The sequence below is a fragment of the Lytechinus variegatus genome, chromosome 3, assembly GCF_018143015.1.
Source record: "Lytechinus variegatus isolate NC3 chromosome 3, Lvar_3.0, whole genome shotgun sequence".
NCBI lineage: Eukaryota > Metazoa > Echinodermata > Echinoidea > Temnopleuroida > Toxopneustidae > Lytechinus > Lytechinus variegatus.
The window spans coordinates 53,130,200-53,157,922 of NC_054742.1; the positions used below are offsets into that span (position 1 = coordinate 53,130,200).

The window sequence follows — 27,723 nt, forward strand, 5'->3', positions numbered from 1 at the left end:
TATTTTTTTTTTTTTGGGGGGGGGGGGGTAAATAGCCTTTCCCGCCGCATGTGAAGCCCCCTATCGTTTACAGCCTACTGTTTACTGTGCAACTACTTTAATTTTTGGTGAAATTCATTCTCTCTTTCTATTTGTTCCGTAGCGTTTAGATACATGTTTTGTGCTTCACTTGTAAGTGGTATACAAATAATGTAAATTCCTATTAATGGCGTGCGCTTCCCGATCTCCTTATCGAAATCAATATCAATGAAAGAGCACAATATTGTTCTCGCTCTAATGGAGGGGGGGGGGGTGTCAGTGTTCTATCAAGCAAAAGACGTAGGCCTATATGTGCATAAGTTCATACCATTGGTGTAATGATAAAGAACCTGATGAATTCTGTTTTTGTATATCAACGTTATCATAAAGTTAATACAAATGACAATTAATATGATTCAGACGTACACCGCTTTAACTGATATAACATGCATCCAGAAATCGAAATGTCCGATGAATTCAAAACGTACGTAGCAGGAATGCCATGCAATTCGGATGTTACAGCACTCTAAAATTAGAATAATCTCGTATTACAAATGTCAATTTTGCTAAAAATGCACATAAACTCATAACTTGATAGACTCTTGGGGATGATATCGTTGATATAAGAATCGCATCGACCGCGATATGCAATCAAGTTTTATACTGCATCGGACTTGACACCCGGGGGGGGGGCACTTCCATTCACGAGTGGATGGGGTCTCGAAAAGCACCCTAAACACGTAATTTCCATATTCTGAAAATGTACCCCTTAACAAGTACTGGCGTGTGAAACCCTACCCTTAACAAGTATTGGAAACAAAACGATACTCTTGGCAAATGTTCCCTGAAATGAACCCCTAAATAACAAGTAAAGGAATGTTTTATTGTTACGGGTCCTTCGGTCGTCGGCTTTACCTTATTTGGTTTAGTACGACCCCACCTTCTACACCTCGCGCAAATCGGACCCTAAACACGAAGTGTTGGGGCAAAAAGACATCCTTTATAAAACATTCTATCTTTGTTTTATCATCCCGGAAATTCGACCCTAAACACGTAATTTTCCTAGCAAAATAGATACCCTTTTTTCATTATTTTGTGTTTTTGACACCCTTATCACGTTACGTACGTAACGTGCCCTATCGTGAAAAAGACATCCTTTTTACGTGTTTTTTTGGTCGCGCATGGTATCCACTCGTCAATGTAAGTGCCCCCCCCCCGGGACTTGACATCCCGCAAAATCTTTCCCATAATTAGATTGCTATCCATTCTCTTTCTTTTAATCTAAATATAATCTATGTCTTTCAGGATCATGATATGAAAACCCTTTTATAACAAACATGATAAAGGAAAAACGCGTCTCAAGTTATACATGGTTCATTGCCTCAAATATACCAATCATCTTCGCTTGTTAATGTTTACATTATCGCTGATATTATTATTCATGTTATTCGTTTTATCATGTCCATTAATATCACTTCAAAGTTCTAATTATCACCATCATCATCACTGTTATCATCATCATTCATTATTTATTTCCAATCGTTCTCCAATATCAATTTTATAGTTTATATCATTAAAAAATATGAAAGATGATAGTAATGATTATGGTGATGTTGGTAATCATGAACATTATATCCGTTCTGTGAGATAATTTATGCGATTTACACGCTAATCGCTCCTCGATGATGGTGAAAGAAATCTTTTAAATAGCACAACAGAAGTCGGGATGGTAGTTACTGCATACACGTACTTTAATACACTACATTATTACAAAAGATTCCCCTTCGGGCGGGCCAACGGTCTTTTGAAGTAGGTTTATCTATTGAAATTACGACAATAATCACGACAGCGGATATGGGGAATTAAAGACTGTGAGCGTCTAGCTCTCTCATTGTTTTCTGTGGCGAACCCGCTGAGCATGCTATTGTCAATGATTCTCTGCTATACGGGTGAGTGATCTTGCTCTTTCATGATCATAGGCCTGGGCAATGACTAAGAACAGTTCGATGAGTATCAATGCCAAGCAATCCTGAAAGGTCAATAATGTTCAATTCTCTTGATGGAGAAGTTTATATCATGGCCCTATTTGCTTTGGCTTTTAGGCCAGTAAGTGTACTAACTAATATTAGTTATAAATAAATAATCACGTTCCATCTATTTTAGAGTAATGATCTGATGCTAATATATCACTTTACATGTCTCCCTGCAGCTTACGGCCCCATATCTTCACCCGTAAGGTACAGAATTTTGAAGCTTAAATTATTGAACATAATGGCATCCTAGTATTGTAATGATGTAATCACTGCAATATAGATAAAAACATTAATTTAATTCTACTCACATTGATTTTACTTTAGAACAAACTCACCCCCCCCCCTCTTCTATTTCTTCTGTTTCTCCGTCGTTATTCTTCTTTTCCACCTTATTATTCTTCTTGTTCTCATCCTTCGCCCCCTTCTTCATCTACTCTTCTTACTCCTCCTTTTCTTTATTTTTTTTCTTCTTCATATCCTTAGTCGTCTTTCATTATTCTTTTTTCTCCACCTCATTCTTTTCTGCTGCTTCTTTCTTTTCCCTCCTCCCCTTTTCTACGTCTCCTCTCTTCTTGTTCTTCTGCCCACCTGCTCTTCTTATACGTCTCCTACTGCTTTTCCTTCGTTCTTCTTTTTCTTCTTGCATCTCTTTTTTTTCTCTATCTTTGTTTTTCCTCTCCGTATCCTTCCTCATCTCTCATTATTATTATCATCCCTTTTTACTGCTCCCCCATTCTACATGTACGTCTGCTTCTCCTTGGTAATTCTCAGTCTTCTCCTCCTTCTCCCACCCCATCGATTCATGAAGATGAAATTATAATGAAATAATAGAAATGTTAACGAAGATAATACTTATAATAGAGAAATGAAGATGATTGCGATAGTAACAGCCGCAGCGGTGATGACGATATCGATAACTATGGGAGGTTATAGACCATGAACAGCACAAGATATCAGGAGCAATTTTAAATATGATTACATGACGATTTCGATACGAAATATTTATCATAAATCTAGATCTAGTACATTAATGTGCACTTCAGGGGCGGATCCAGCTTTCGCCAATAGGGGGGCCGATAAATATTTTCAGCAAAATTTTTCTCTGTTGGCCGCCATAATTCTATTTTTTTGGGGTTTTTCAGGGGGTAGTCCTAACTGAAGACTGAAGTTTTAAGTAAATGTTAGTTTTTATTGTTATAAACAAGATAAGGTATCTCATGTGGTCATAATATAAAATGCGAGCGCGAAGCGCGTGCAAAAAATTCGAAGATTCTGAGCAGTTTTTATAATAATGAACAAAGATAACTATCCAACTAAACAATGCGAGCGCGAAGCGCGAGCCGAAACGTGAAAATTAAGGACTCAATTAGGACTGTTTTTAGTGATTAGTGAAGAGGATACAAGTATCACCAATTAAGTAATGAGTGATATTCCGACCTGAAAACTGGACGGTCTAAGTGCGTTTTTATTCAAAATTAAAGAACAAGCTTGTTTGCATGTCTCAAACAATTAAATGTAAGCGCGAAGCACTAGCTTAATTTTTGATAAACTGACATGATACAGGAGCATTTTGACAAATTTTGGAAAGAATTTCCAAAGAGGATAGGTTACTCACAAATAAAACAATGCGAGCGCGCAGCGCGAGCTGAAAATTTTGATATAACAATTTGTGTAAATCAAACAAAAAATGAAAGCTTGATGCGTGAGCTAAAATATTGTGTGCAAATTGATTTCAGAACTGGATATATAAAGTGCCATTTAATCCTCTTGAATGGGATTCATTACACAGTTAATGCGAGCGCGATGCGCGAGCGAATTTTTTTTATATAAAGTCTGTTTTCCAATTCTTCCCCTCATCTTTTTCTTGTTTCCTTTCGGGGTCGGGCCGGCCGTTACGAGGCTGTAAATTACACATCATGGGTATAATAGCTCTTTCTTACTTTTCTTCCTGCTTTTCGTAGTTTCTATCAAGAAACACTTTTTTCTGCAGGTTGTCAAAAAATAGGGGGGCCGGGGCCGGCTCGGCCCCCTCCTGGATCCGCGCCTGCACTTATCTTTGTAGAATAATGAAATCGCCGCTCAATATCGATAATTCTGATGATTGCTAAAACATGTGAGGGTGCCGTGGCTGAGTGGTCTAAGGCGCCTGGCTATACATGGAAAGACTGGGGTTCGATACTCGGCTACGACACCTGTGCTCTTTTATCCTGCATTCAAATAAATGGAAATGCTTCACGCATTATTTGTAACTAGGTGTGTACCTGTTTTTTTGTTTTTGTTTTTAAAAAAAAGCATACGTGGTACAGTGTGTTATAATATTGCCTCAAAAATACCTGACATTTGATGGAATTCTGTGCTTATATCGCTCATTTTTCAGCACTTTTACCATTTTCTTTCACAGGGCTATTTGGCAAATATTTTTCATTTATACAAACAAACACTTCGTTGGTAAAATTCATTGCATTCTGATCGAACTAATTTTCTGATCGTTACCACAATTGGTATTTATCTTTAATTCCGAACATTACGTTTAATACGTTAACCAATTAAATGAAGTTATACTTTAGTCTGTTATATGTTTTTATGTTGTACACTCATGCCCGAGAGGGGATCGATAGTGTGAATAAAATGTAAATCTAAATCAGGGGTGGATCCAGCCTCCGCCAGTAGGGGGAGGATGATTTCATTTTTCACCCATATTTTCCCGATCGGCCGCCCAGGTAGGTTGATATTTGTTTATTTCTTTGAATTGGTTGTCCCAGTAGCGTAATGATTATTAAAGTTATTTTCTAAGTCTTCGCCTCATCTTATTCACTCGCCTTCCTCCTCTTATGTTTCCCCTTCTTTTTCTCCTCTCTTTTTCTTTCTTTCCCCTTTTTTTTTGCTCCGCAATACTAGGGGGGGGGGGCGGGCCCTATGTAAATGTAAATCCAACCAAGAATTGGGTCTATACAACATAATGTCTAAAGGTCGGGGGCGGATCCATGACAGGGGGAAAAATTAGGTTCGCTTTCAAGGGGGGGGGGCACTCTTCTGTTTTGGCTGCATTTTGCATTACAAATTTTAATTGTGCCTCTCATAATGGGGGGGGGGGGTAGAAAGGTAACGGAAATTTGAGGATGCTGATTCATTCATGGCATACAATATTCAAATAGACGACCACAATTTCGTAAATATCCAGTCCACGCGCATGCGTACTCTCATTCCGAAGACGCAAGTCATGAATTTGGGGGAAAATGTTTTTAACCCCCCCCCCCCACCTGATCACGAATTCTGCGAGAACACAACTCTGCTTTCTCATGATTATTGATTTCGATGCAGAAGCAGCAATCGGGATGCGCACGCATTTGGTTAAAGAACGAAAAAAAAGATTAATATTAATCGATGACAGTCGTTTTTTTTAACACAATCGGACATTGACGTCGAGGGACATGGAATCGCTTATCTGGAGAACCCCTCTCAAATTTCCGAGTTTTTTCCCACTCTTTCAACTGTATTTCCTCCATTTTTTTTCTCACCCTTCCTCTTTTTCCATCCCAATATTATTTTCTTATTTCTCTCTATTTCCCCTTCCTTTCCTCTCCCTTTGACTTCTTAGTTTTCTTTTTCCTCTTTTCACAATCTCTTTTGGTCCCGCTTCTTTACAACATGGAGATAAAGAAAATTAAGAGACAATATGTTATCCTGGGGAAATTGTTGCCCGTCAAAAAATTTTAGAAACTATTTAAAACAGTTTCTAATAAATCTTTGTAAATCTTTGATCTATCTATGCCTAATAGTTTCAAGCTGTTCCGGTCATATTTATTTTATCATTCTATTTCCTTCTGGGTTTTTTTTGGAGGGGGGGGGGGGGCTCTCGACACTTGTTTGAGATGCAAGTAATAATTAATATTCTAAGTCGACGTGAATTATACGAATGGCTTGGGCCTACGAAACGAAAATATGTGGAATCTTATTTTCCCACCTAAAACATCATGAATTGACTCTCTTCCAATTGCAAAAAAGAGGTTTTCATGTTTATTGCAGCAAATTCGTAAGATCAGTAACGATTAATGACATGTGCGTGATTTTTTATTAAGCTACCGTGGCTTTATGAATGCACCAGAACTTCCATTATAGATGCGAACCACAGTTCAGAACAGTGACGCGAAATCTCGATCCAACAGTCAATATGAACATGATGAAGGCACACATTTGTTTTGGTCGTAGAGGGAGCTATTTAGAATAAATTCTTCGGCCTCACGACAGAAATTAAGACTTGCAGGAAAGACGAACAAAAGAACGGTGGCATCAAAGGGCCTTTGATGGCGACCGTTCCTTTGAAGAGAAGGGAACGTTGGGCGGGAAAGCCGAAGCGAAAACCCGGATGCGGGAAGAACGATGAAGAAACGGTGCATGGACTTTTGACAAGCTACCTAATCGGATCTATGCTGGTGTATTTAATGAATTTTCAAACTGATTTAGCATGCATACATCCTCACCTTTCACATAATTAGCATTATTTTACGGTGAAATTAAATTTCATCGATAATTTTGGGGTTTTTTGGACATCGTTATCATCAGTCAACGACTTTCGCCAATCCGCCATCTTGGATTTTAAGACCACGATATCGTGCTGTTACATCTTCAAACGTAGAGGGCAGCAACACACGACCGTGCAGTTGAGCGATCTGAAGCGATGTGAAGCTCAACCCGGCCGGCTGGGTACGATCGCGGGGTACTATCGAGTGTGCTGATGTCGAGAGCAATCACGATGTGTGAATTGTCATGATTGTAGCGAAGTGAGATCGTGTTTTCTGGGGTTTTGTGGCCATTTAATATTCTCATTTTGTTGTTATTTTGGAGTAATTTCTGTTGCTATTCTGTGTATTTTGAGGGAAAATACGTTTTTCCGTGATTTTCCGTTTGAAATGCCACTTTCCGTTTCAAAAGGCCTTTTCCGTGAATTCCGTCCGTTTTCCGCGATCGCGGAAAATCACTGTCCCTAGATCACATCAAAAATAAACAGTTTGTTTATGTAGCTCATGCCTCAAACTAGTGGCCTTAAAAGAATATGATATGCTTTCCTAACCACATGTGAGGAATTGCAGTATTCTGAGGGATAGAAAAGGGTGTGTTTGGTGGAATTCAACTTTTATGATTTTGGAAAAGAAATCCATCAATAGGACCCGTAGTATTTGATTTAATTTAAGGAGAAAATACTGCAACATTTAAAATGCCCCGAACAATATTGCTAGCAGCATTTGACTTTGTGATATTGAAACATAACCCCCCCCCTTTTTTTTTTAATTTACCCACACAATGTTATAATATCCATATTGGCCAAAGCTGCATGTGGATGCCCAGTTCAATGGTCTCAGTACTCCTTTCAGCCTTTGAAATAATTGGTGCCCTATTTATTTTTCCAATTTCAGTTGAAAATAAAGAAATTTGCCCCATAGCAGAGTTGCATTGCCTAAAATGCTTGAATACTCCAGCATCTGGTTAGCCTAAATCCAAGGTAATACATTTAGTATGCAGCTTTTGGAACATATAAAGGGTAATCATTATTACATAATTACAAGTATTGAATTTAAAAAGCCATGAAATTCATGGTTGGAATGTTTCTTACTTTTTTGTCATATATTGTCCAGATATAATTCAATATGATTTTTGAGCTTTTGTCAATGAGGGAAACTGACATTTACTACTAAATTGAGGTAAGGAAATTGACAATCCTGATGACATTTGACAGAATTTTTATGTACTTTTTATGTATTTTTACTTACTTATCACATATTTTCCCACCTTTGATCTTGGTCTAGTGACCAAACATTCCATTCATTCTAGGCAATACTTGATAAGCATTACATTCATGATTTACATGTACATCTCAAGCTGTACAGAATAGAAACCCACTATAAAAATTAACTTGAAAATTCAAAATCAAACGGTGTCAAAACAACATGTTTAAAGTTTGTTGACCTCAAATGACCTTGGGAAACTTTGCTAAAGGTTAAAGGTCTAGATGTAGATAGTAAAATCATGAATGTACATGTATGCCTACATACACTGGCGGATCCAAGGGGAGAGGGGCAATGCTGTGGCCCGTGCCCCCCTCTTTTTTGAGACGCACAGTTTAAAATTTGTAATGTAAAAATGCCGTTAAAACAGAAGTGTACCCCCCCCCCCCTTGAAAGTGAAGGCCTTTTTCTCTTTTTTTTAGATTTTTTTTGCTTGTCAATTTTTTTGTGTGGGCAAAATGTCTTTTTTTTAGGAAACCTTTTAATTTTCTTATCAAATTTTTCCTCTGGAAAATGTGCCCCCCCCCCTTGAAAAAATCCTGGATCTGCCCCTGCCTCCAGGCATAGTACAGGCCTACAGTGAAAACACTACATAATAAAGCAACTAGGACCTACATGTAGCCTACATACACATTTTAGCTCACTATTATCTGCCTCTATCTTTAAATAATGATTTCCTGTTTAATTCCATTTCTCTGAACCCTATGCTAATCCACATAACCCATCTGTTTTCATCAACTTGAAATAAGTTCACAGATCTGTCTTTCTCTCTCCTATCAACTCCCTGTGCCTCATATCAACATCTCCCAATAACCCTCTTCCTTTCTTTCTACCCCCAAAATGATCAATTCTATTTTTTTGTTGAACTGTGATACACTACATGAATATAAAGAAGCTCTTCTTCACTTCCCTTGGTTTGCTTATTTTGAGCTATACAGTACTTTAGATTTGACATTTGACAGAGTCTATATTAATTTCTATACATGTAAGCCGATGTTACAGCCAACATAATCCTCTTTGTCCACCATCATTCAAATTTGTATAATTCATACATGTACAATATGAAATAACATCTATATTTAGCTGCTTTTAATTAGGCCCGAGTCAAATCTAGCTGGCTAGTATAGTTATGAAAATAATAGTACGAAACAGGATTTCTCAATTTTCTTGCTTAAATTCATCAGTCCGAAGCGATAATCCTTCTCCATGTGTATGCAGCCATATTGTTCTGTTTGCAACCAATTAACATAGATGACTTAACACTTAACAGCATAAATGCAACAAAACAAACAGAACACAATGGCTGCATGTACATGTAACAGGATTATTTTTAAATCAATATGTTGAACTACATGTACAAGTCCTTTATAGGAAATGCTACTGGGCATTGATGAAAAAAGTAGGAATTTATTTTGGACAAGAAGACTGAATCGTGGAATATTCTTGAAAGCACAAGACAAAACATTTGTAACTCCCACTAACAATATTTGATAAAATAAAATAGGAATTCGTTATCGAATTTGCATAACATAAAATGGGGATTTTCCCTAAACTGGAAGGGATTCAATAAGAAACATACACTGGCTTACTGCAGGAGATCTAGAGAACAAAGTGTAGTACATGTTGTCCAAACAAAAAGAAAATCAGGATTAATAGGGTTTTGTCAACAACTGAACACAGACAAATGGTCTGAGGTATGTTTATCAAAACATTTTTTTTTTACTTTTAGATACCAATTATGTTAAAAAGAGAAGATCAATAACATTGCCTAAAGGGATGGTTCATAATTATATTTCTTTTGTTTTCCTCATTTTTTTTAATGAAATCAGTTCAAATCACTGTATATATGAAATTAAAATAAAATAAAATTTAAGGCTTACTTAAAGGGATGGTTTGGGTTGAAAATATTTACATGTATATCTTAATAAATAGAGTAAAATTCACAAAGCAAAATGCTGAAAATTTCATCAAAATCGGATAACGAATAATAAATTTAATTTTAAAGTTTATCAATATTTTGTGAAAACAGTTAAATGCACATCGTCATGAATATTTATTACGTGGGCTGATGTCATATCCCACTTTTCTTTTTCCTATGTTGCTACATGAAATCATAATTGTTTCATTTTTTCATACATTTGTACATTTCATCTTTTTTAAAATATGTTATACATGTATGTATATGTTATGTACCTGTTACATCGAAATTGTACATTAAGTTTTATACTACTGCCCTACATCGACAGTTATGCGTCATGACCCGGGCCTATCTTAATTTTCAATATGTTTTGTACTGACTTTGTAAATTTCTTCCTTTATTGTGATTTCAATAAAGTGATATCAAATCAAATATGTGTCTCCATTATGATGAAATAAGTTGGGCAATAAATAACTAATGCACTTAATCAGTTGTCAATCCAACTGTTTCAGTTCTTGGTAGAAAATTTTTGAATGAACCTAATTTCATAAAGAACAAGTGGGGATATGACATCATTAGCCCATCTAATGAATAGGCCTATTCATGAAGATATTCCCAGAATTGTTTCACAGATATAATGCAAATCTTTAAAATTCAATAACTTTGTTATAATTTGTTATCTGATTTTGATGAAATTTTCAGCATTCTGCTCTGTGAATTTATTGAGATAAAAATATCTCCAGTCTGGACCATCCCTTTAAGCTTGATTTAGCACAAATCACTGTGTCCGTGCAAGAACATCTTTAGCAAGACATTTTTGCGTACCGAATCAGTGCAGATACGCCCTTACGCCACGATGCACTTATGCGTGCTGCTAAGGACGTTTTTGTGTGCATGTGATGCATGAAAATGTGCTGATAAAGGGGTACTCCAGGCTGAAAATAATTATATAGATTTAAAGATAAAACAAGAAAAATTCATTAAGCAAGATGTTGTATATAATTCATGAAAAAATGTTAATAAAAACGATATTGAATTTAAAAGTTTATTATTTTGTGAAAATAATCATTTTCACATGAATATTCATTAGGTGGGCTGATGGTGTCACATCCCCACTTTCCTTTTCTTATGTTAATAGTATTACATATAATTATTTTGTATTTTCATACATGTATGAATAATATGGCTCCCTTAATATTATAAAATATGTTGCAGCAATGAATATTTCTTATGCATTAAATCAGTTGTTAAACCAACTTTGTACGTTCTTTGAGGAAAAAATTAGAATAAAACATAATTTCATGTAAAATACAAAAGAATGAGAGGTATATGACATCATCAGTTTGCTCATTGAATATTCATGAAGACTTGAAAAGAACTGTTTCACCAAAATGAAAATTTTTGAAATTTCATAACTTAATTATTCCTTGTCCTATTTTGATAAAATGTCCAGCAATTTGTTTGCCTGATTTTTCTCTATCTGCTCAAGTAGCTTAGAATCCTTCAGATTGAAAGACGAGTCTTAACCACTAGTCCATGACGCCCCCACTTTTTGAGTAACAACTTCCTGCCAGTACCCATTTACCTCACCTGGGTTGAGTGCAGCACAATAGGCCTGTTTTGAAAGTCCATTTTTGATGCACGTGTACACGGCGTGTTTTTCGGACATGTACACGTTGTAAACACTGTGAGAGCGAGTTATGTTTTCAGTGTCGACACGGACCCACAGCAACATGTCAATGTAACATAAAAAGGGGTCTATATAGCCTAAATCACGGTTTTAAAGCTCACCTGAGAAGTTAGAAGTATCAATCCACAAAAATTGGTGCAATTTAAAAGTTTACTCAGCTTAGCAGCGCATTAAATTAATAAATGCAAAAGAAAATCAGTGCAGGGCCCTAGCTAGCGCCGATGTTCGTTGGATGCGCATTTTGTATACTGCACCGTACATGCATGCACAGATCGCTGTAGATTTAAGTAACTGAAGTTATCAATTGATTTTCATTATTTTATTGCCAATTTGAGGAGCGTTTGTTTGTAGGCTTTAAGCAAATATGTACGAGCATTTAACACGTAAGTTGTAGCAATGATCGCTGTCGCAATTGGTGATCCTCAAATTGGCTCTGAGTGTGATTGAGCAGAGCTTTCGAGACTGGAGCAGACCCATTTCGTTGTGCAAAAACTTGAGTCTCCAGAACGAATGTGGATTAAATCGCCAATTTTGGAAGTAAAACTCACTCTAGATTAATTGAAATATATTGACATATAAGTGATTAAAACATGCGCAGTGTCTGAGAACTAAGATTTAATGTGAGGCTGTGCGCTTGTTCACTGACTTAACAGTCCCGTGAAAGCTTTATGCAGATGCTACCGTGTACACGGTGATGGAATTTAGTACACGTGCACTGAGTTGACCGTGCGTGTACACGTGTACCCGAAACGGGCCTACAGCACAATATGGGGGAATTTCTTGCTGAAGGAAAACACATCAAGAATGGGAATTGGAACCCATGTCCCACAGATTAAAAGACAAGAGTGTTAACCATGAGACCACAACATGTCCATACTGGAGTTTGCTGGTAGAGTGATTATCTTACCAAGTCCGAACAAATAATTAAAACAAACATGTTGATCAGCTTTGTTAATTGTTAAACCATGTTTAAAAAAGGCTTGATGTACAAAATTTACCGGAAGCTTTTTTATACTTACTTGTCAGAGATACAGATGAATTTCTTGAGCAAAGAACACCCGCTTGGTTGCGAGCACAGCACTGGTAGATACCCGTTGTTGTCTGGTCCACAGCTTTGATGCTTAATGTCCCATTCACCATCCTCCAAGAAGTCTTATTATTTACAAGCTTTTCATTGTGCTTCCAATAATAAACAATTGGCTCTAAACCTACTGCCTCACACTGGAGCAGAAATGATGAGTTCACGGGCACCACCCCATCCTGAGGCTCGGCCAGAAATGAGAGGTCTGAAAAGCCTACAAAAAAAGAAGAAAAGAACCACCCAGGATATTAGCACCATTCTATTTTTATTTTTAAAAAAATCCATGAACAACAAAAACTACTAGAATGCAGAGACCAAACAATTACTGTACCATCAAATAAACATTGCTGACATGTGCCTGCTAAATGTAGCAGGGCTGTGTCATTACAGTCATACATTTACATGTATTTATATGAAATTAAAATAACTAAAAAAAAGTAATACTGCCCATGTTTAATCCAAGAAATTTATAGCTTTAATAATAAATAATGACAAAGGGTCTATGCTAGATGTATACATGTGTACTTTAAAGAGTTATGTTTGATGATAAGAAGTGGGACAGACCTCAAAAGACCACTGACCTGTCTGTCCCACACATCCAACACACAAATCTCTACTGAAGTAGAGTCATAATGCATTTTCAGTACTTTTTAAATAATAAAAGTCATAAGTATTTCCTTTTATTTTCTTAATATCAACATCAGCTAATGGTATTAAAGAAAAAAAACACCAGCTGAAGCTTAGTCAATTTTAAAATAAACCTCCCTTGAAACTGAAATGCTTTCATTCATTCCTTAGAACTAGAAGCAGTGCTATCTAAATTAGAAAGCACACTGACTTGTTCTTACAACTACGCTATTATCTGATGTCAATTTGAGTAACGTAACACAATGTACACAATTTTCCATTTCAATTCCAATTGAACATACACAGACTGGGAAATATTAAGATACATTTGATAAAGTTGGGGATTCAATCTTGATCCATAATCATATCGATAAACTTGGGAAAAAAGGGGGAAGTGTATTTTGTTTTGGTGTATATATTCTGTCTGTCTACCAGACAAATCGTGCCTTCAGGACTGTGCGCAGTAATCAAAAAGCAAGGTATGGGCCCCATTCTAGCTCTCCCTGGAGTGTCTCACGAGTTCAAAAGTCATCCACCATGACCTCGTCCAGAGCATACTATACACATTGTATACCAGCACCAAAGACTCACCCAGGCACAAATCCATTGTATATACATGTGATAGGCATACAGAGGATGGTAAATACAGCTTGGATCATACAATGCGTGAATGCATGAATCTATGTCATGGTCACATTCTTATTTACAAGAGATATACATTTCTGTACCGATAAAACTAGACCCATTTCATGTTTAGCACATAATTCTTCTTAAGGTTCAACTCCTAGGAATGCATGGTTTACAGTGGATTGGATATTTGGAATCAAATATCAACTGGGGTTTAATGTCGCAAGTTGTTAAAGCGTTCATGCATTCCATGATCCAAGCTGCATAATGATAAGGGATCCATACATGGGGTTCATGGGAAAACAGGGACAGCATATTTTATTATTTTTATTTATCTCTGCATTAGAGATATTTGCATGTTACCATGGCTTGGAAAGATTGACATTACTTTTGTAAATAAAGGTTAGAGGATAATGTCACAAAGTCATACATGTATGGCCATGCGTTTTGAGTTGGGCCCATTTCCGTTACACCTCAACTTTTTCTCCAAAATCGCAACGTTTTATACAATTGTTTGTATTTTTTTCTAATGTTTGACATCCTATACCCATAAAAGTATATATATTCTGAAAGGAAATTGTCTGAGGAATTCAAAAATGCAGTCAGAAAAGGCATAGGGTAATGTCATAAAAAGTTAAAAGGTCAAAATATGTGGAAAACTGTGAAAAAAACATACTTGCCAATAAATCTGAGAATCAGATAAACTTTACACCCTATAGGGAAATAACATGCATATTTCAACTCTTTAGAGTGAGACCTTTCCAGTGATATATAACTTGTTGGGGATAACTCTACCAAAATAACTGGGCGCAATCATCTTTTAAGACCAAATTTCACATTACAATTTTTCGGGTAAATATGTATCAATGCTTGATTTACCCCTAAATATTAATTAGTCTTGCCTTTAGTTGCATAAATACACTTGCAAACACTAACCAGTATATTATACTGTTTTTATTATGAATAAAAAATGATTTCATTTGACTCAAATCGTGGGCTTTGTCACCTCTCGGCTCAAAGACCGGTGGACCACAGGTTGACAAAGTTCTGAGAGTCAGGTTTAACATATAAACATAGGAAAATGTGAATGCACAATGAAAAGTTCTCATTACTGCTTTAGCTTATTCAAACTTAGTGTAAACAAAAACAATTAACATGTTATAAATAAATCCATAACCTGGAAAAAATACTTTGTTATTTTAGAGTGTTATATTTTAAATATACCCTCTTTACATTCTGCAGGACATGGTCTCTTGGTACTGGGTCAATTGAATGTCAATGCATAGAACATATCCTATGGGTACATTTGCCTCTGTTTAGTTTAATCTTTGTACCAGTTTCATTCTCAAGTAGTTTTTTGTTTATTTTTTTTGTAATTTGGAAAAATAATCTCTGAACACTTTTGTGCCAGCCAAATATGTGTCATCTACTGATTTATAGACGCAGTGTGATGTAACATTAAGAAAAAAAGTAAATAGCATTAGATGAGGGTTTTATTGCAACAAACAAGTTTTCATTCATTAAAATTACATAAAAGGTGTATTTGCTATCTGTTTGTTACCAGAATAATCTGAAGATTCGGACAAATCAAGGTTATCACTATCAGTCTATGCTGACAATATTGAAACCATGAGGTCAGAATTATTAAAACAATAGATTGATTTATCTCTGAAGCCTTTATCTAGTTTGTGCTTTTCTTTTTGAAATTTTTGCAGCTTTATTTTATTGAAGTGTAAACCCACAACTATAGTTTATCTCTCCTCATTTCCTATACATCAGACAGTCACAATTTCAATCATGCTAATTTCATGATTTACATCAATTAATTATACTAATTAGCTTAATTAGGTATCCTATAAACTTGAAAGTTCAAATTTGACCCACTTATGATTGAAGAATAAGCCAGTGAGCCCCAAAACTATTTTATATTTAGGTACTGTGATGTTACACATTTAGTTTCTTAATGAAATGAAAATTTATGCTCCTCTCGTCTACCACCATGCGAAAATGGCTAATTGATGTTACATAATTGAAAATTACTGGTAAATGAAGTAATCTCAAGTATTTCTTTTTCTTTCAAATAATTGGTATAGAGATTCCCTTTAATATGATACCAAATATACCCATGTAGCACATGTATTTCAAGTTTTATACCATTAATTATTTCTGTGCTTGTTGTGCAAATGTAACGATACCACCTATTTGCGGGCCCAACATAAAACGCATGGCCGTATGTATTTTGGAAGAGGATAGTTCGTGGAAAATGGTAATTCGCCAGCATAATAAATTCTAATTATTTTTCTCTGCATTAAGCTGGAACATGCACACTCCAGCAGCTTGGAAAGGATAAACCATATTTTTGATAAATGTACATGTTGATCAATTTCCACACATGGGATAGTCAAGCACAATGTACTTTTAAAGGATAAATCAGGGGGTTAAAGAGATAGGCTAAACACCAACAAGACTGGCAATATGATACAATTCTCAATGTTATGGAATGCCAACCAAATATAAAGGGAAACTGGAATTTGAGAATTAGCCCTAATTGGTTTTGATGTTCCGGTAGTAGAAATAATTATTGTCAACATAGATGTTTGAATGAGAAGCTCCCATAGTGACCAGGAGAGGCACAAATGTGAACATTGCTCCCTCCATGGATATCACTCGGATCAGGGGGGGGGGGGGCAGTCAAATATATTGCTGTACACATGCATGACTAAATATTTCCAAACACCCCTTAAACAAGTTTTTCTCTGTGTGCAAAATAGCCACCTTAACAAGTTTTTCTTGGGCTTCATTTACACATTTTGGCCCCTAAACAAGTTGTCGCCAGAAAATGACCCTTAACAAATTTTGTCTACATGTACTTGAGAACAAAAACTAGACAAAACTATATTCATGGGTATAACGTGCGCCCAGTGCAGTTAGGGTTAAAATGCCACAAATGAATACAATGTACAGAAACAAGGAGGAAAAGTCCGGGGGGGGGGAAGCTTAGGGGGAAAAATATACCCTAAACATGTTTGGCTAGTCTTAAAAAAAAAGATTTGGAAAAATAAACACACCCTAAATACATATGACCCTGCGATAGACCATTGACCAAAACCACCCCTTTAAACACGTTTTTGGGGTCACGCATGTGTACAGTAATATATTTGATTGCCCTCTCCCCCCTGAATCTGCTGAAAACTTTGGTTTCCTCTTTGATTCAATTGTTATGAATTTCAGCACATTTATGGGAGGACATTTGAATCTAAACTTCGTGTCAAAGTGTGGATGAATGAGAACATGGCCAAAATCGATCATGATTTTAATCGGTCATAATAAATTTGTATTTGTTAAAAAATAAACAAGACATAAATTCCTTCCTCACAACTGACAAAGTAGGCTAATGGTAACAATTATTGTTTACCTTATGAAATGTCCATATCAGTATGAAAAAAAATGAGAAACAAAAGAATGAGGGTAGAAATGGAATTCAAAATTTCAAAATGTCATTACTTTCTTATTTACATCTGATTTTAATGAAATTTTCAGTTTTTTGCTTGTTAGATTTTTCTCTTTATATCCATATCAACATTTTTTAGGGGTGGACCCGTCCTTTAAATTTGAGGCATTTCACATGGTGGTATCAAACTGCATTCTCCCTCATCAATAGTATGTTTACAAAGTGAATGGGTACACATACATGTACAACATGAAGTGCAACTGAAATAGTAAATAATTCAAGTTTTCCATATTTTTATCAAAATTTCCTGATTTTCATGACATAAATCTTCAACATTTACACAATGATTCAATGATTGTAATATTTGCTTCTGCCCCCATTCTACAGAGGAGAGACCTTGATTACTCTTTATATCCAAGTTTTACGAACTAGACCAATAAACTTTCAAAGTTTTATGATGGTAATTCAACAAATACCCCCAACTTGGCCAAAGGTCATTGACCATAAATGACCTTTGACCTTGATCATGTGACATGAAACTTGCCCAGGATGTTCAGTGATACTTGATTACTCTTACATTTAAGTTTCCTGAATCAGATCAATAAACATTAAAAGTTATGATGGTAATTCAACAGATACTTCCCAACATGGCCAAAGTTATTTGACCTTTGACCTTGTTCATGTGACCTGATGTTCGCACAGGATATTCAGTGATACATGTACTTGATTACTCTTAATGTCCAAGTCCATTAACTTTCAAAGTTATGATGGTAATTCAACAGATACCCCCACTTGGCCAAAGTTCATTGACTTTAAATGACCTTTGAGCTTTGACCTTGGTCATGTGACTTGAAACTCAGGCAGGATGTTCAGTAATACTTGATTAAACTCATGTCCAAGTTTAATGAACTATGTCCATATATTCTCTAAGTTATGATGACATTTCAAAAACATAACCTTAGGTTAAGATTTTCATGTTGATTCCCCCAACATGGTCCAAGTTCATCGAGCCTAAATGACATTTGACCTTGGTCATATGACCTGAAACTCAGGCAGGATGTTCAGTAATACTTGATTAACCTTATGTCCAAGTTTCATGAACTGGGTCCATATACTAGTTATGCTGTCATTTCAAAAACTTAACCTTCGGTTAAGATTTGGAGTTGATGCCGCAGTCAGAAAGCGGCGCCTATAGTTTCACTCTGCTATGCAGGCAAGACAAAAACAGTTTTGAAAACTATCAAAATTTTGTTTCAAATTATTATGTCTACATGTATATTTAGATGGTAAAAGATGCTCTGTCTTATCTTTCAAATGCCATCTTAAAATTGAGTTTTGTTCATGCTTGAGCGAACACGGAACATTTTTGTCAGGGGTTCAAAAAATTCCAAATGGCATAAAATATTGATCATCAGACTTCTTGCCAATTGCTTATTCTTTATGTTCTATTGGAAATAAATCTGAATCTAATCAGCAAACCTTTTAATTTTTTCAATATCTTTGCCATAATTTTAGAATTCTATTAATTTTTAAATCTATTCATTTACTTGCATTTTTCTGATATTTTCTTTAAATGGTTTCTTCCAGTAGTGAATTTTTTTTTCAAAAGTAAAAAACTTTACAATCTAAAAATTGTCGACCCAAGTATTGGGGATTCGCGTTATTAATAGGAGAGCTTGTTATTCAATCAAATATTTTTTATTGTGTGCTGCAAAGGCTATGGTGCCTTTGAAAGACATAAATCCTTCTGTTAGAATTGCTATTGTCCTGTCTAGCACACAATTTAACTTATTCTAGGAATCAATGTCCCCTAGACAATAGGATTCATGTCTTTCAAAGGCACCATAACCTTTGTTGAACACAATAATAGGATATGAATGAATTACAAGCTTTCCCATTAATAATGGACATCTCCTTGCTTAGGTAGACAAAACAAAATTTCTTACTTATCAAATGATATTCATGCTAAGAGATAACAAATTTAAATGAAACAAGGTGGTTTGTGAACCATGAGTCGGGCCCGATTTTGAGGTGATTAAAATATGGAGTATAATCTTTTGAAACCCTTGATGACCTTTGACCCCATCATCTGTATGTAGTATTACCCGAGGATCATATGTGCTAAGTATAAACATACATGTAATTGATGCAGAAATACAGAATTGAGAGCAAGTGGAACAAAAACTTAAAAAAAGGATGGACATGACCAAATGTCATTTGACCTTTTGACCCCTAGATGACCTTCAACCTAATCATCCTCATAGACCCATGTGGTATTACTCAAAGATCATATATACATGTATATACCAAGTATGAACATAATTGATGCAGAAATTAACAAATGAGAGCAAGTGGAATGAAGGTGGTTTGTGACAACTAACAAGAAGTCTGATGATCAAAAATTATGCCATTTGGCACAAGCCTTTATTTGAACCCCTGACAAAAACGTTTTGTGTTCGCTCATGCATGAACGAAACTAGGCCGCGTTCATTCACTCACTTTCAAAACAAAACTGGCCGATTGATATATTGAGGGCACATGTGCAAAATAGACTTCGCCAAATTTGCGCATGAGCTCTCGGTATATCAATCGTCCTTTCTTGTTTTCAATTTTGAGAGTGAACAAACGCGGCCTTCTCCACCCCTTTTTTGAGGGTTTAGCTACTACTGCCTCATGTCAGGATTCATGCAGTCCGTAAGACCTTCAAATGAGGTGAGTGCACAATTTCTTTTTTTCCTTTGAGTGTTTCGGTACCCCAACCTCAAAGGTACCCATGGCCTAGAGAGGAATAATCATCGTTTCTGTGGAATTAATTAACAATTTCTGACATGTTACTATCATCCCCATTTACCGATGGTAGTGCGTTAGTGCGAACCTGCATGTGTAATCATTTCGCCCAATTTGGACCCATATTGTTTTGTCTAAGTTTAATATATTTTTTTGAAGGTCTAAATGACATTATTTTGTCTTTAATGATGGCCCGCTATAGACTCTAATCTTTCTTTTGATGCAACACATTTTCTGGTAAAATTACAAAAATATGCGCTACTGATGATTTATTCTTTATTTTTGAATTTTTCAGCCGCAGAGAAAAAACTGGCAGTCGTGTGTTGTTGCCCTCTACCTTCATTGAGTTAAGCTTTTATCAATGCTTTCCAATTAGTCTGTAAGGATGATGACGCAATGATCCGAAAATCAGGTTTTTGCCAAATATTAGATCTAACGTTACTGCTAATATGTTGTCTTTATGTACAGGCCAACAACATTCAGTCTCTGTATTGGTGAGTGAAGCCAACGCAGTTAAGCGGAACCAGGGAGTGGGAGTTGCGCGACAGCCGAAATAAGTCACAGGTTTTTTCTTTTTAAGTTTAGAGTAAAATCGCCTAACATCGGACGGTTCCAAGAATTGGAAGAAAAGGAATTCAACTCTCTCTCCATAACTACAGGGACCTGCACTGGCAGGGGACTTGCACGCATAAGATACATGAACATACCTGCTTTTGAACTGCACACACAACAGAACCAAGTTGCTGCTCAAAACAAATATTCCAGGGTTTAAATCCATGATTTTGACCTCCAGAGATTCTTATGACCCTTGTTAATTATAAACTCCAAAAGAATGATAAAAAAAAATCTCGCAAATGGGAAGTGATTTCCGCCGGAAATATCACTGCCCAGATCGCACATGCTCCATCTATCGCAAAAAAATCTGCAATAGCCTCCGTGGGAGTTCCTTACAGCGGAAAATCTACATCCTTCCAAATATGGCACGATCCCAAACATCGGACATATATTGGCCTATTGAATTAGAAATGTGTGCTGTTGATTCACGCGTGCACGCTCGTTTTCAGAACAAAGTCGCACGCTAAACTGAGCGAAGATGTCCGATGTTCGGAGCCAAAAGAGGTCCGTTTGGTAAGTAAATTATCATTGTTTACTGATTTCTACATCAAAATTATTGATAGTAATAATCAAGATCAGCATTTGCATAGCTAAAATAAATTATTTTATCAACAATTAATTAAGCAATTATTTTGGGGTCTAGAGTGCAATTTAAATCGCCGAAATTGATCGTGCCGCACAACTCTACGCGTCCGTTATTTGGAAACTGCATCCGATTTTTTACAAAAAACAATTTCTGGTAGTAAGTAATTTCCATTTACCATAAATTTTCTCGATTCTATTTTTTTATGACATCAACATTCAACATTTGCACTACGGAAATAAACATGATTTTTATTTGATTCAATGATTGTATTTTTGTTTTGGTCCAATTATGCTTAAGTGTCCAATTTGAGCACTTCACTCTATATTTTTTCCTGTTTTGGTGCATTTCAGGCCAAAACGGAATAACCCTTATTGTGGTCCAGTTCTTCTTATATATTTTTATGACATAAAGACAAAAATCAATGAGCCCCTTTTGGAAGGATTTTGCATTATAAACGATTGCGAGCCATCTGTGTACGAGAAGAAATATAAAACAAAAAATTTTTTTAAAAATCCTCAAAACAGACGGTTGCCAGCTGTCTATCGGTCATGCTGCGATGCCACTTCTTCAGTTCTTGCGTCCAAGACACACGATTTCTATGGCTTGATTTTTTTTTGGTGCATGGCGGCATATAATGAACCCTGGCTTGACTTGATCTTGAGTGGGCTCAGCCTAGCTCGGGCCAAGTTGGAAACAGACTCTATAGAACTAATAGAAGCTGGGAAATATTAATTACCACTTCCTCCGAAGACAATAATTTCTATAAAACTAACCCAGGGAGCTCCAGCTTACCGTGTATTTGACCATACTCACGGGACTAGCGTGATTTATGGTCTAAATATTTCTCCAAATAGCTCCAAATGAATTGTATCAAAATGGAGAGAACTTTTCGTTTTTTGAGGTTCCAGTCTGTGCCCAGATGTCAGGAAAACTGCCACTCGTTAGACCTTCATCCATACAATCATGGTAAGTGCATAATTTCTCTTTTCACAATTCATTTGGAGAAATATTTAGACCATAAATCACGCTAGTCCCATGAGTATGGTCAAATACACGGTAAGCTCCCTGGGTTACTATAAAACATGATCAATTGTTAAATGAGTTTCAACTTCATCAAATCCTAGTGGCTGGTCTGGATGTGTCTGTGAAAATCACTCATTTGATGAACAAATAAATGATATAACGGTGAAATGTCACTCATGCCCTGTGTTCGTGTTTATAATAAGCCAGTTCGTAGTTCCTTTTCGCGCATGATCAAAAGATTCTACGCATGATCAGAAGAAGGTCATTTGTACTAAAGTGACATGGCACTTTAAAATCTAATGAGATAAGCACCAAATTTGATGTCTTGATTATTCATATATTCTTTTGAATTGTCGTTTTCATTTACATCCACAAAAAACAACAATACTTCCACGAACGACTGGTATTTCACAGTTTGCAAAGTATACCCAGTTGTTGTGTGACCGGACAGGTTGTGTGTCCGGACGATCAATTTTAGAAAGCCATTTTGAAAAAATTACAAGCGAGTTTTCATCTTTTTTTTTAGTATACCCAGTTGTGTGTCCGGACAGGTTGTGTGTACGGACGATCAATTTTAGAAAGTCATTTGGGAAAATTTACAAGTGAAGTTTCATCAATTTTTAGTACAAAATGTTAGGAAATATTGTAGAGAACAAAATATAAGATGATTACAGCTATTGAATTCATATTTTTAGTGCAATCCAAAGACAAAAAAGAAGGCTTCAAAATTATAAAGTGTCCGGACACCCGACCCCAAAAATATTTCCTAACATTTTGTAGGATGGGGGCCCCATCCTACAAAATGTTAGGAAATATAAAGAACAAAATAGAAGATGATTACAACTATTAAATTCATATATTTAGTGTAATCCATAGAAAAAAAGGCTCCAAAAATATAAGGTGTCCGGACACCCGACCCCCCATCCTACATTATGCAACATATAAGATATGCATTCAAAGAAGGGATGCAACAAATGCCTTCATTAACTTAAAGTGATTGGTTAAAATTTGTTTGACTTTTAAAAAATCTGAGCTAGAAGGTCACACTTGTCACCTGTGTCTGGGATATGTTACAAAAATGAAGCCCAGAAAAAATTGCGCTCGAAAATATTTAGTGCTTCAAAAATTGAAATATAAAGTGACCAGAAACACCATCTTAATTTCATCCCATACACTTATGTGTACTATATAGGTGTCTATAAGACGCCTATTTACAAAAACGGGGTTCGCCTTGTAGTTTTAGCTTTTCATTCTCAATAATGGTTGTTTTCAGGGTTTATTAGTTCTAATATATGCAATTGTACACATGTTTCATATTGGTTTGAGAATGTTTTAAATCGGCTCCTCACAAAGTTAAACAATACCTTTAAGTGTTCATTTGACTTGTGACTGTGCTATTCTAGTCACCTGGGGTAGTATGCTGAGATCCATTTTATCTCAGATAAAATAAAATATTTTATCTCCGTTAAAATCAGTGAGATAAAATACCCTTAAAATCTCTCCGAATTGGTATTCTGAGAACCATTTTATCTTCATTTTATCTCTGTAAGACACACCTATTTTTTAATCAATATCCAATTAGAAACGCGCTTTTATAGCTCTCTCATATCACTCAACCAATTAAAATCCATTCCGCCAGGAGGTGTGGCAAAGGGGTGAGATTGCGTCAATTTATTGACTTCAAATACGCTTGCACTATACGCTTACGCGTCTTTGCGGAGATTTCATTTTAACAAAAAGGACAATACTCTCATCTTTTTTCGAAGTCTTTATCGCATCTTTTCAAGCATCATTTCAAAGACAATATTAGTCAAGAAAAGTCTTATGAAATACTCTCTGATTGTACAGGAACAACGTTAAGGTGTAATATTCTCAATAAATATATAATTTTTCTTCATTTTCATGTCACCATTTGGGGTTAATTCACCTTGAAATACTGGTGAAATCAACGTCGCAGAGATAAAATAGCCTCTACCCTCTTTTAAGTGTATTTTATTTTTTCTTCAAAGTAACGTGGGCGCGAGCACATCATCTGCGTTGCAATGGCCAGATACGCGATTGGTATGTGTACGCAGGCATTGTTCTGTTGCGTATCATCTGTAGATACGCAAGATAAAAATTTTACGCAAGATAAAATCTAAAATTTTATCTGAGAGATAAAATGTCATCTCAGAATACCAATTTTATTTTAAGAGATAAAATAAAATATTTTAAAGATAAAATGACCTCAGAATACACCCCTGGTCTATTCAATTTCTTCATCCTGCTATGTAAGGCAAGCTTACTAATATCTTGCTTTGAAATCTGCCTATCATGATGAAAGAAATGAAAGGTCATTTGACCAAAATTGTCCATGAAGTAACTACGAACTGGTCTATTGTGGGGTAGCCTTAGTGAAATATGGTCACCCCATCCCACGGCCACGCCGCGGCTACAACGCGTGATGAACAACCTTGTCCCAGACCCAGTGCAGTGCAGCCCAACATGCAGTCTCTCACTCCCTCTCTCCCTGCCTCGGTTTCGGAAAATTGGCCAACAAAAAATACAAATAAAACAGATAAAAAAGAATCTTACCAGAACAGCAGTGCAACCAATATATCATAAATATTGCGATGCACAGGTTGAGGCTATGTTGTTCCATGGTGATGGTTTATGCAATTTTTTCCACTTATTTTACAAGGCATGTTTTCCCACATTTCTCATCAATAAACAACCTTCAGGTTCATCTCTCCATATCGATACGTTATCTCTGTACAATTGTGATCTTCAGAGGGCGCTACACAACAATCAGATCCAGTATGGCTGTTTATTTTCATTTCATTTGATTTATGTGTCGAGTTTATACATAATGCAGACAATTCAGATGGGGTCCTAACAATAGACTTTATGAAATGTCTGAATATCAATATATCTAAAATGCTTAAATACAATTTACGATGAAACAAAATTAACAAGGAGAAAAAAAGAAATAAGAACAAAACAACACAATTTACTGAAGAAAGAAAAAAGTAAGAATTTCAGTCTTAGTTCCATTTCACACAACAGTGCGAATCGCCTATAGTTCACTTGTTTTATACATTACTCAAGTGATAAGGTAACGGTAGGCCTGAACATTTTAATATGGCTGATTTAAAAAGGGAGCCGTAATAACGTTTGCGGTATTCTAATTGATATCTCAACGACCAAATAATGCCAGCGCAAAACACAAGCAGAAAATTATTTTCAAACCTGCATGAAGTTTGGGCACTTTTAACATCTTTTTGTAACCATGAAGAAAATAGGTATTTAATTTAACATCTGATTCTATCACGAAATGCGAGCTTAAAATTTTCATTCTCAGCTTGCAAACCACTTTTGTAGGCCCAGCCCCTAATCATTAACAGGATAGTTATCTAGCTAAACCAAGTAAACAATCACAATCATGATGCGAGCGCAAAACGCGAGCTGAAAATGTTTTATTTTCCCATTTGAAAACTATATATTCTAAGCATGTTTTGTATCCATGAATATGATGGGTATATTTCATCAGACAATAGACCTGAAATGTCAAATTCAGTGAGCACCTTTTGAAACTATATGGGATTGATATCTAATCAAGAATTTATGCAAGCCCGAAACGCAAACTAAAAAAAAACTAGTGGAAAGCCTCTGGCAGTCTCGCACATTTGCATTACGTGATTCAATAAAAGCAGTGCTAACTTTGAATACTTTTTCACACACACAAAAAAACTATTTGCCTTGATCCTGTGAAAAGTATCAGTGATACTTGATTACCCTTGTGTCCATGCTTTATGAACTAGATCCATAAACTTTCAAAGTTACGATGGCAATTCTGCAAATACATATGCCCAAAATCAGGGCCTAACATGGCAAATGTTTATTGACCCTAAATGACCTTTGACCTTGGCCATGTGACCTGAAACTCAGTCAGGATGTTCAGTAATACTTGATTATCTTTATTTATCTTTATATCCAAGTTTCAAGAACAAGGTCAATATACTTTCTAATTAGGCTAAAGTGACATTGCAAAAACTTAACCATGGTTAATATTTTATTATTATAAATATTAATATTTTGGTCAACCCATGATATCATGCATGTGATATCATCTTTCTTGTCAACTTGTTCCTACCACTCCCTGCATGTAATTTTACATGAACAATTTATGTATTGCTATGTGCAAGCTGGTTTCTGTTTGAAAAGTACAATGTAAACGATACTGAATGACATTTTTTTCTTCAATTATACTCTCGTGATTTAAACGAAGTACATGTGAAAAATGCTTATGTACGTCACATATACCCATGCCCACAAGGTGCCTGTATTAACACATAATGTGCTATGCAATGGCGGTGCCAGCATATTTGGATAGGGAGCAAGACAATTAACCTACATTGAATGTCCTATTTTGTTTCAAAATAATACAGATATCTTGCATGACCCAGACCCCTTCATTTTATATTCTGCTTTATTCTTCCTTCATTATTTCTTCATCCTTTCCTTCTCCTTTCTTCATTCTTTTCTTTTCTTGTTCTTTAAACTTATTTATTTCACTTTCTCCCACTTTTCACTACATTGAAAATCATACTCCATGATCCTGTGGTGTCACCCCTACTGTTACACATTTCAAACTTATTTAAGTGATTTAGTTCAAAACTTGTAACTGAAGCCAGATTGGTATTTCATATCTTTCAATTTCAACAATAAAAGATTTGCACAAATTTACATTGATAGCATGATTTATATTAATTTCCAACATCTGTTTTTTCTTTCTTTCTTTCTTTCTTTCTTTCTCTCTCTCTCTCTCTCTCTCTCTCTTTCTTTCTTCCTTCTTTCTTTTTCTTTACATAGTGCAGTGGACAACAAAAAATGTGGTGTTCACCCGGTGTACATAGAATTTACAGTATAAGTTCAACACCCATGTATAACACCTTTGAATGTACTTTGAACACTTTTTTATTTTATGTTCAAACTCTACATAGGGTGTAATTTTAACACCTCATCAGGATGTGGTCCTCTAGGAACACCAATTGCTGTCAGTATTAACACCAAAATTTTCAAAGTGTGGTGTCATATATTTTCATATCATCAGGAAAAGTGTAGCTCGTCATGATGGATAGACTGATTGAAGCCATAGAGGTGGAGATAAGATCCATGTCTCTATCAAAATGTTTTAGAACTGAGAGGTAATATATCATTATGTGATACAGGGCCTGCTGGGAGAATATTTTGTAAGAGCTGAAGTGATTACCTTGTGTGAATAATAATAATTATGAGATTAGTATCATTACCATTACAATCATCATTAGTATAACTATTATTTAGGTTATAGAAGAGGAAGAGGAAGAGAAAGAAAAAGAGGATGAGGAGGAGGAAGAGAAGAAGAAGAGGAAGAAGAAAATCAGGAGTAGGAAAATGATGGGATGCGCAGAAGGCAAACAAAGAAAATGAGAAGGGGCAGAGATAGAAGATGATTAAGAAAAA

General features: G+C 35.8%; 1 protein-coding gene across 1 annotated transcript in view; it reads right to left on the reverse strand.

Moving 5' to 3' along the window:
- LOC121411350 (protogenin B-like) overlaps positions 1-25,005 on the reverse strand; it is a 98,629-nt gene extending 73,624 nt beyond the window's left edge. Inside the window, exons 1-2 of the mRNA XM_041604024.1 lie at positions 24,814-25,005; positions 12,462-12,737 (exon numbers count right to left, since the gene is read on the reverse strand). Of these exons, the coding sequence (XP_041459958.1) occupies positions 12,462-12,737; positions 24,814-24,880 (343 nt within the window). The 5' untranslated portion in view covers positions 24,881-25,005. The remainder of the gene's footprint in view (positions 1-12,461; positions 12,738-24,813) is intronic.
- Positions 25,006-27,723: the final 2,718 nt, after the last annotated feature.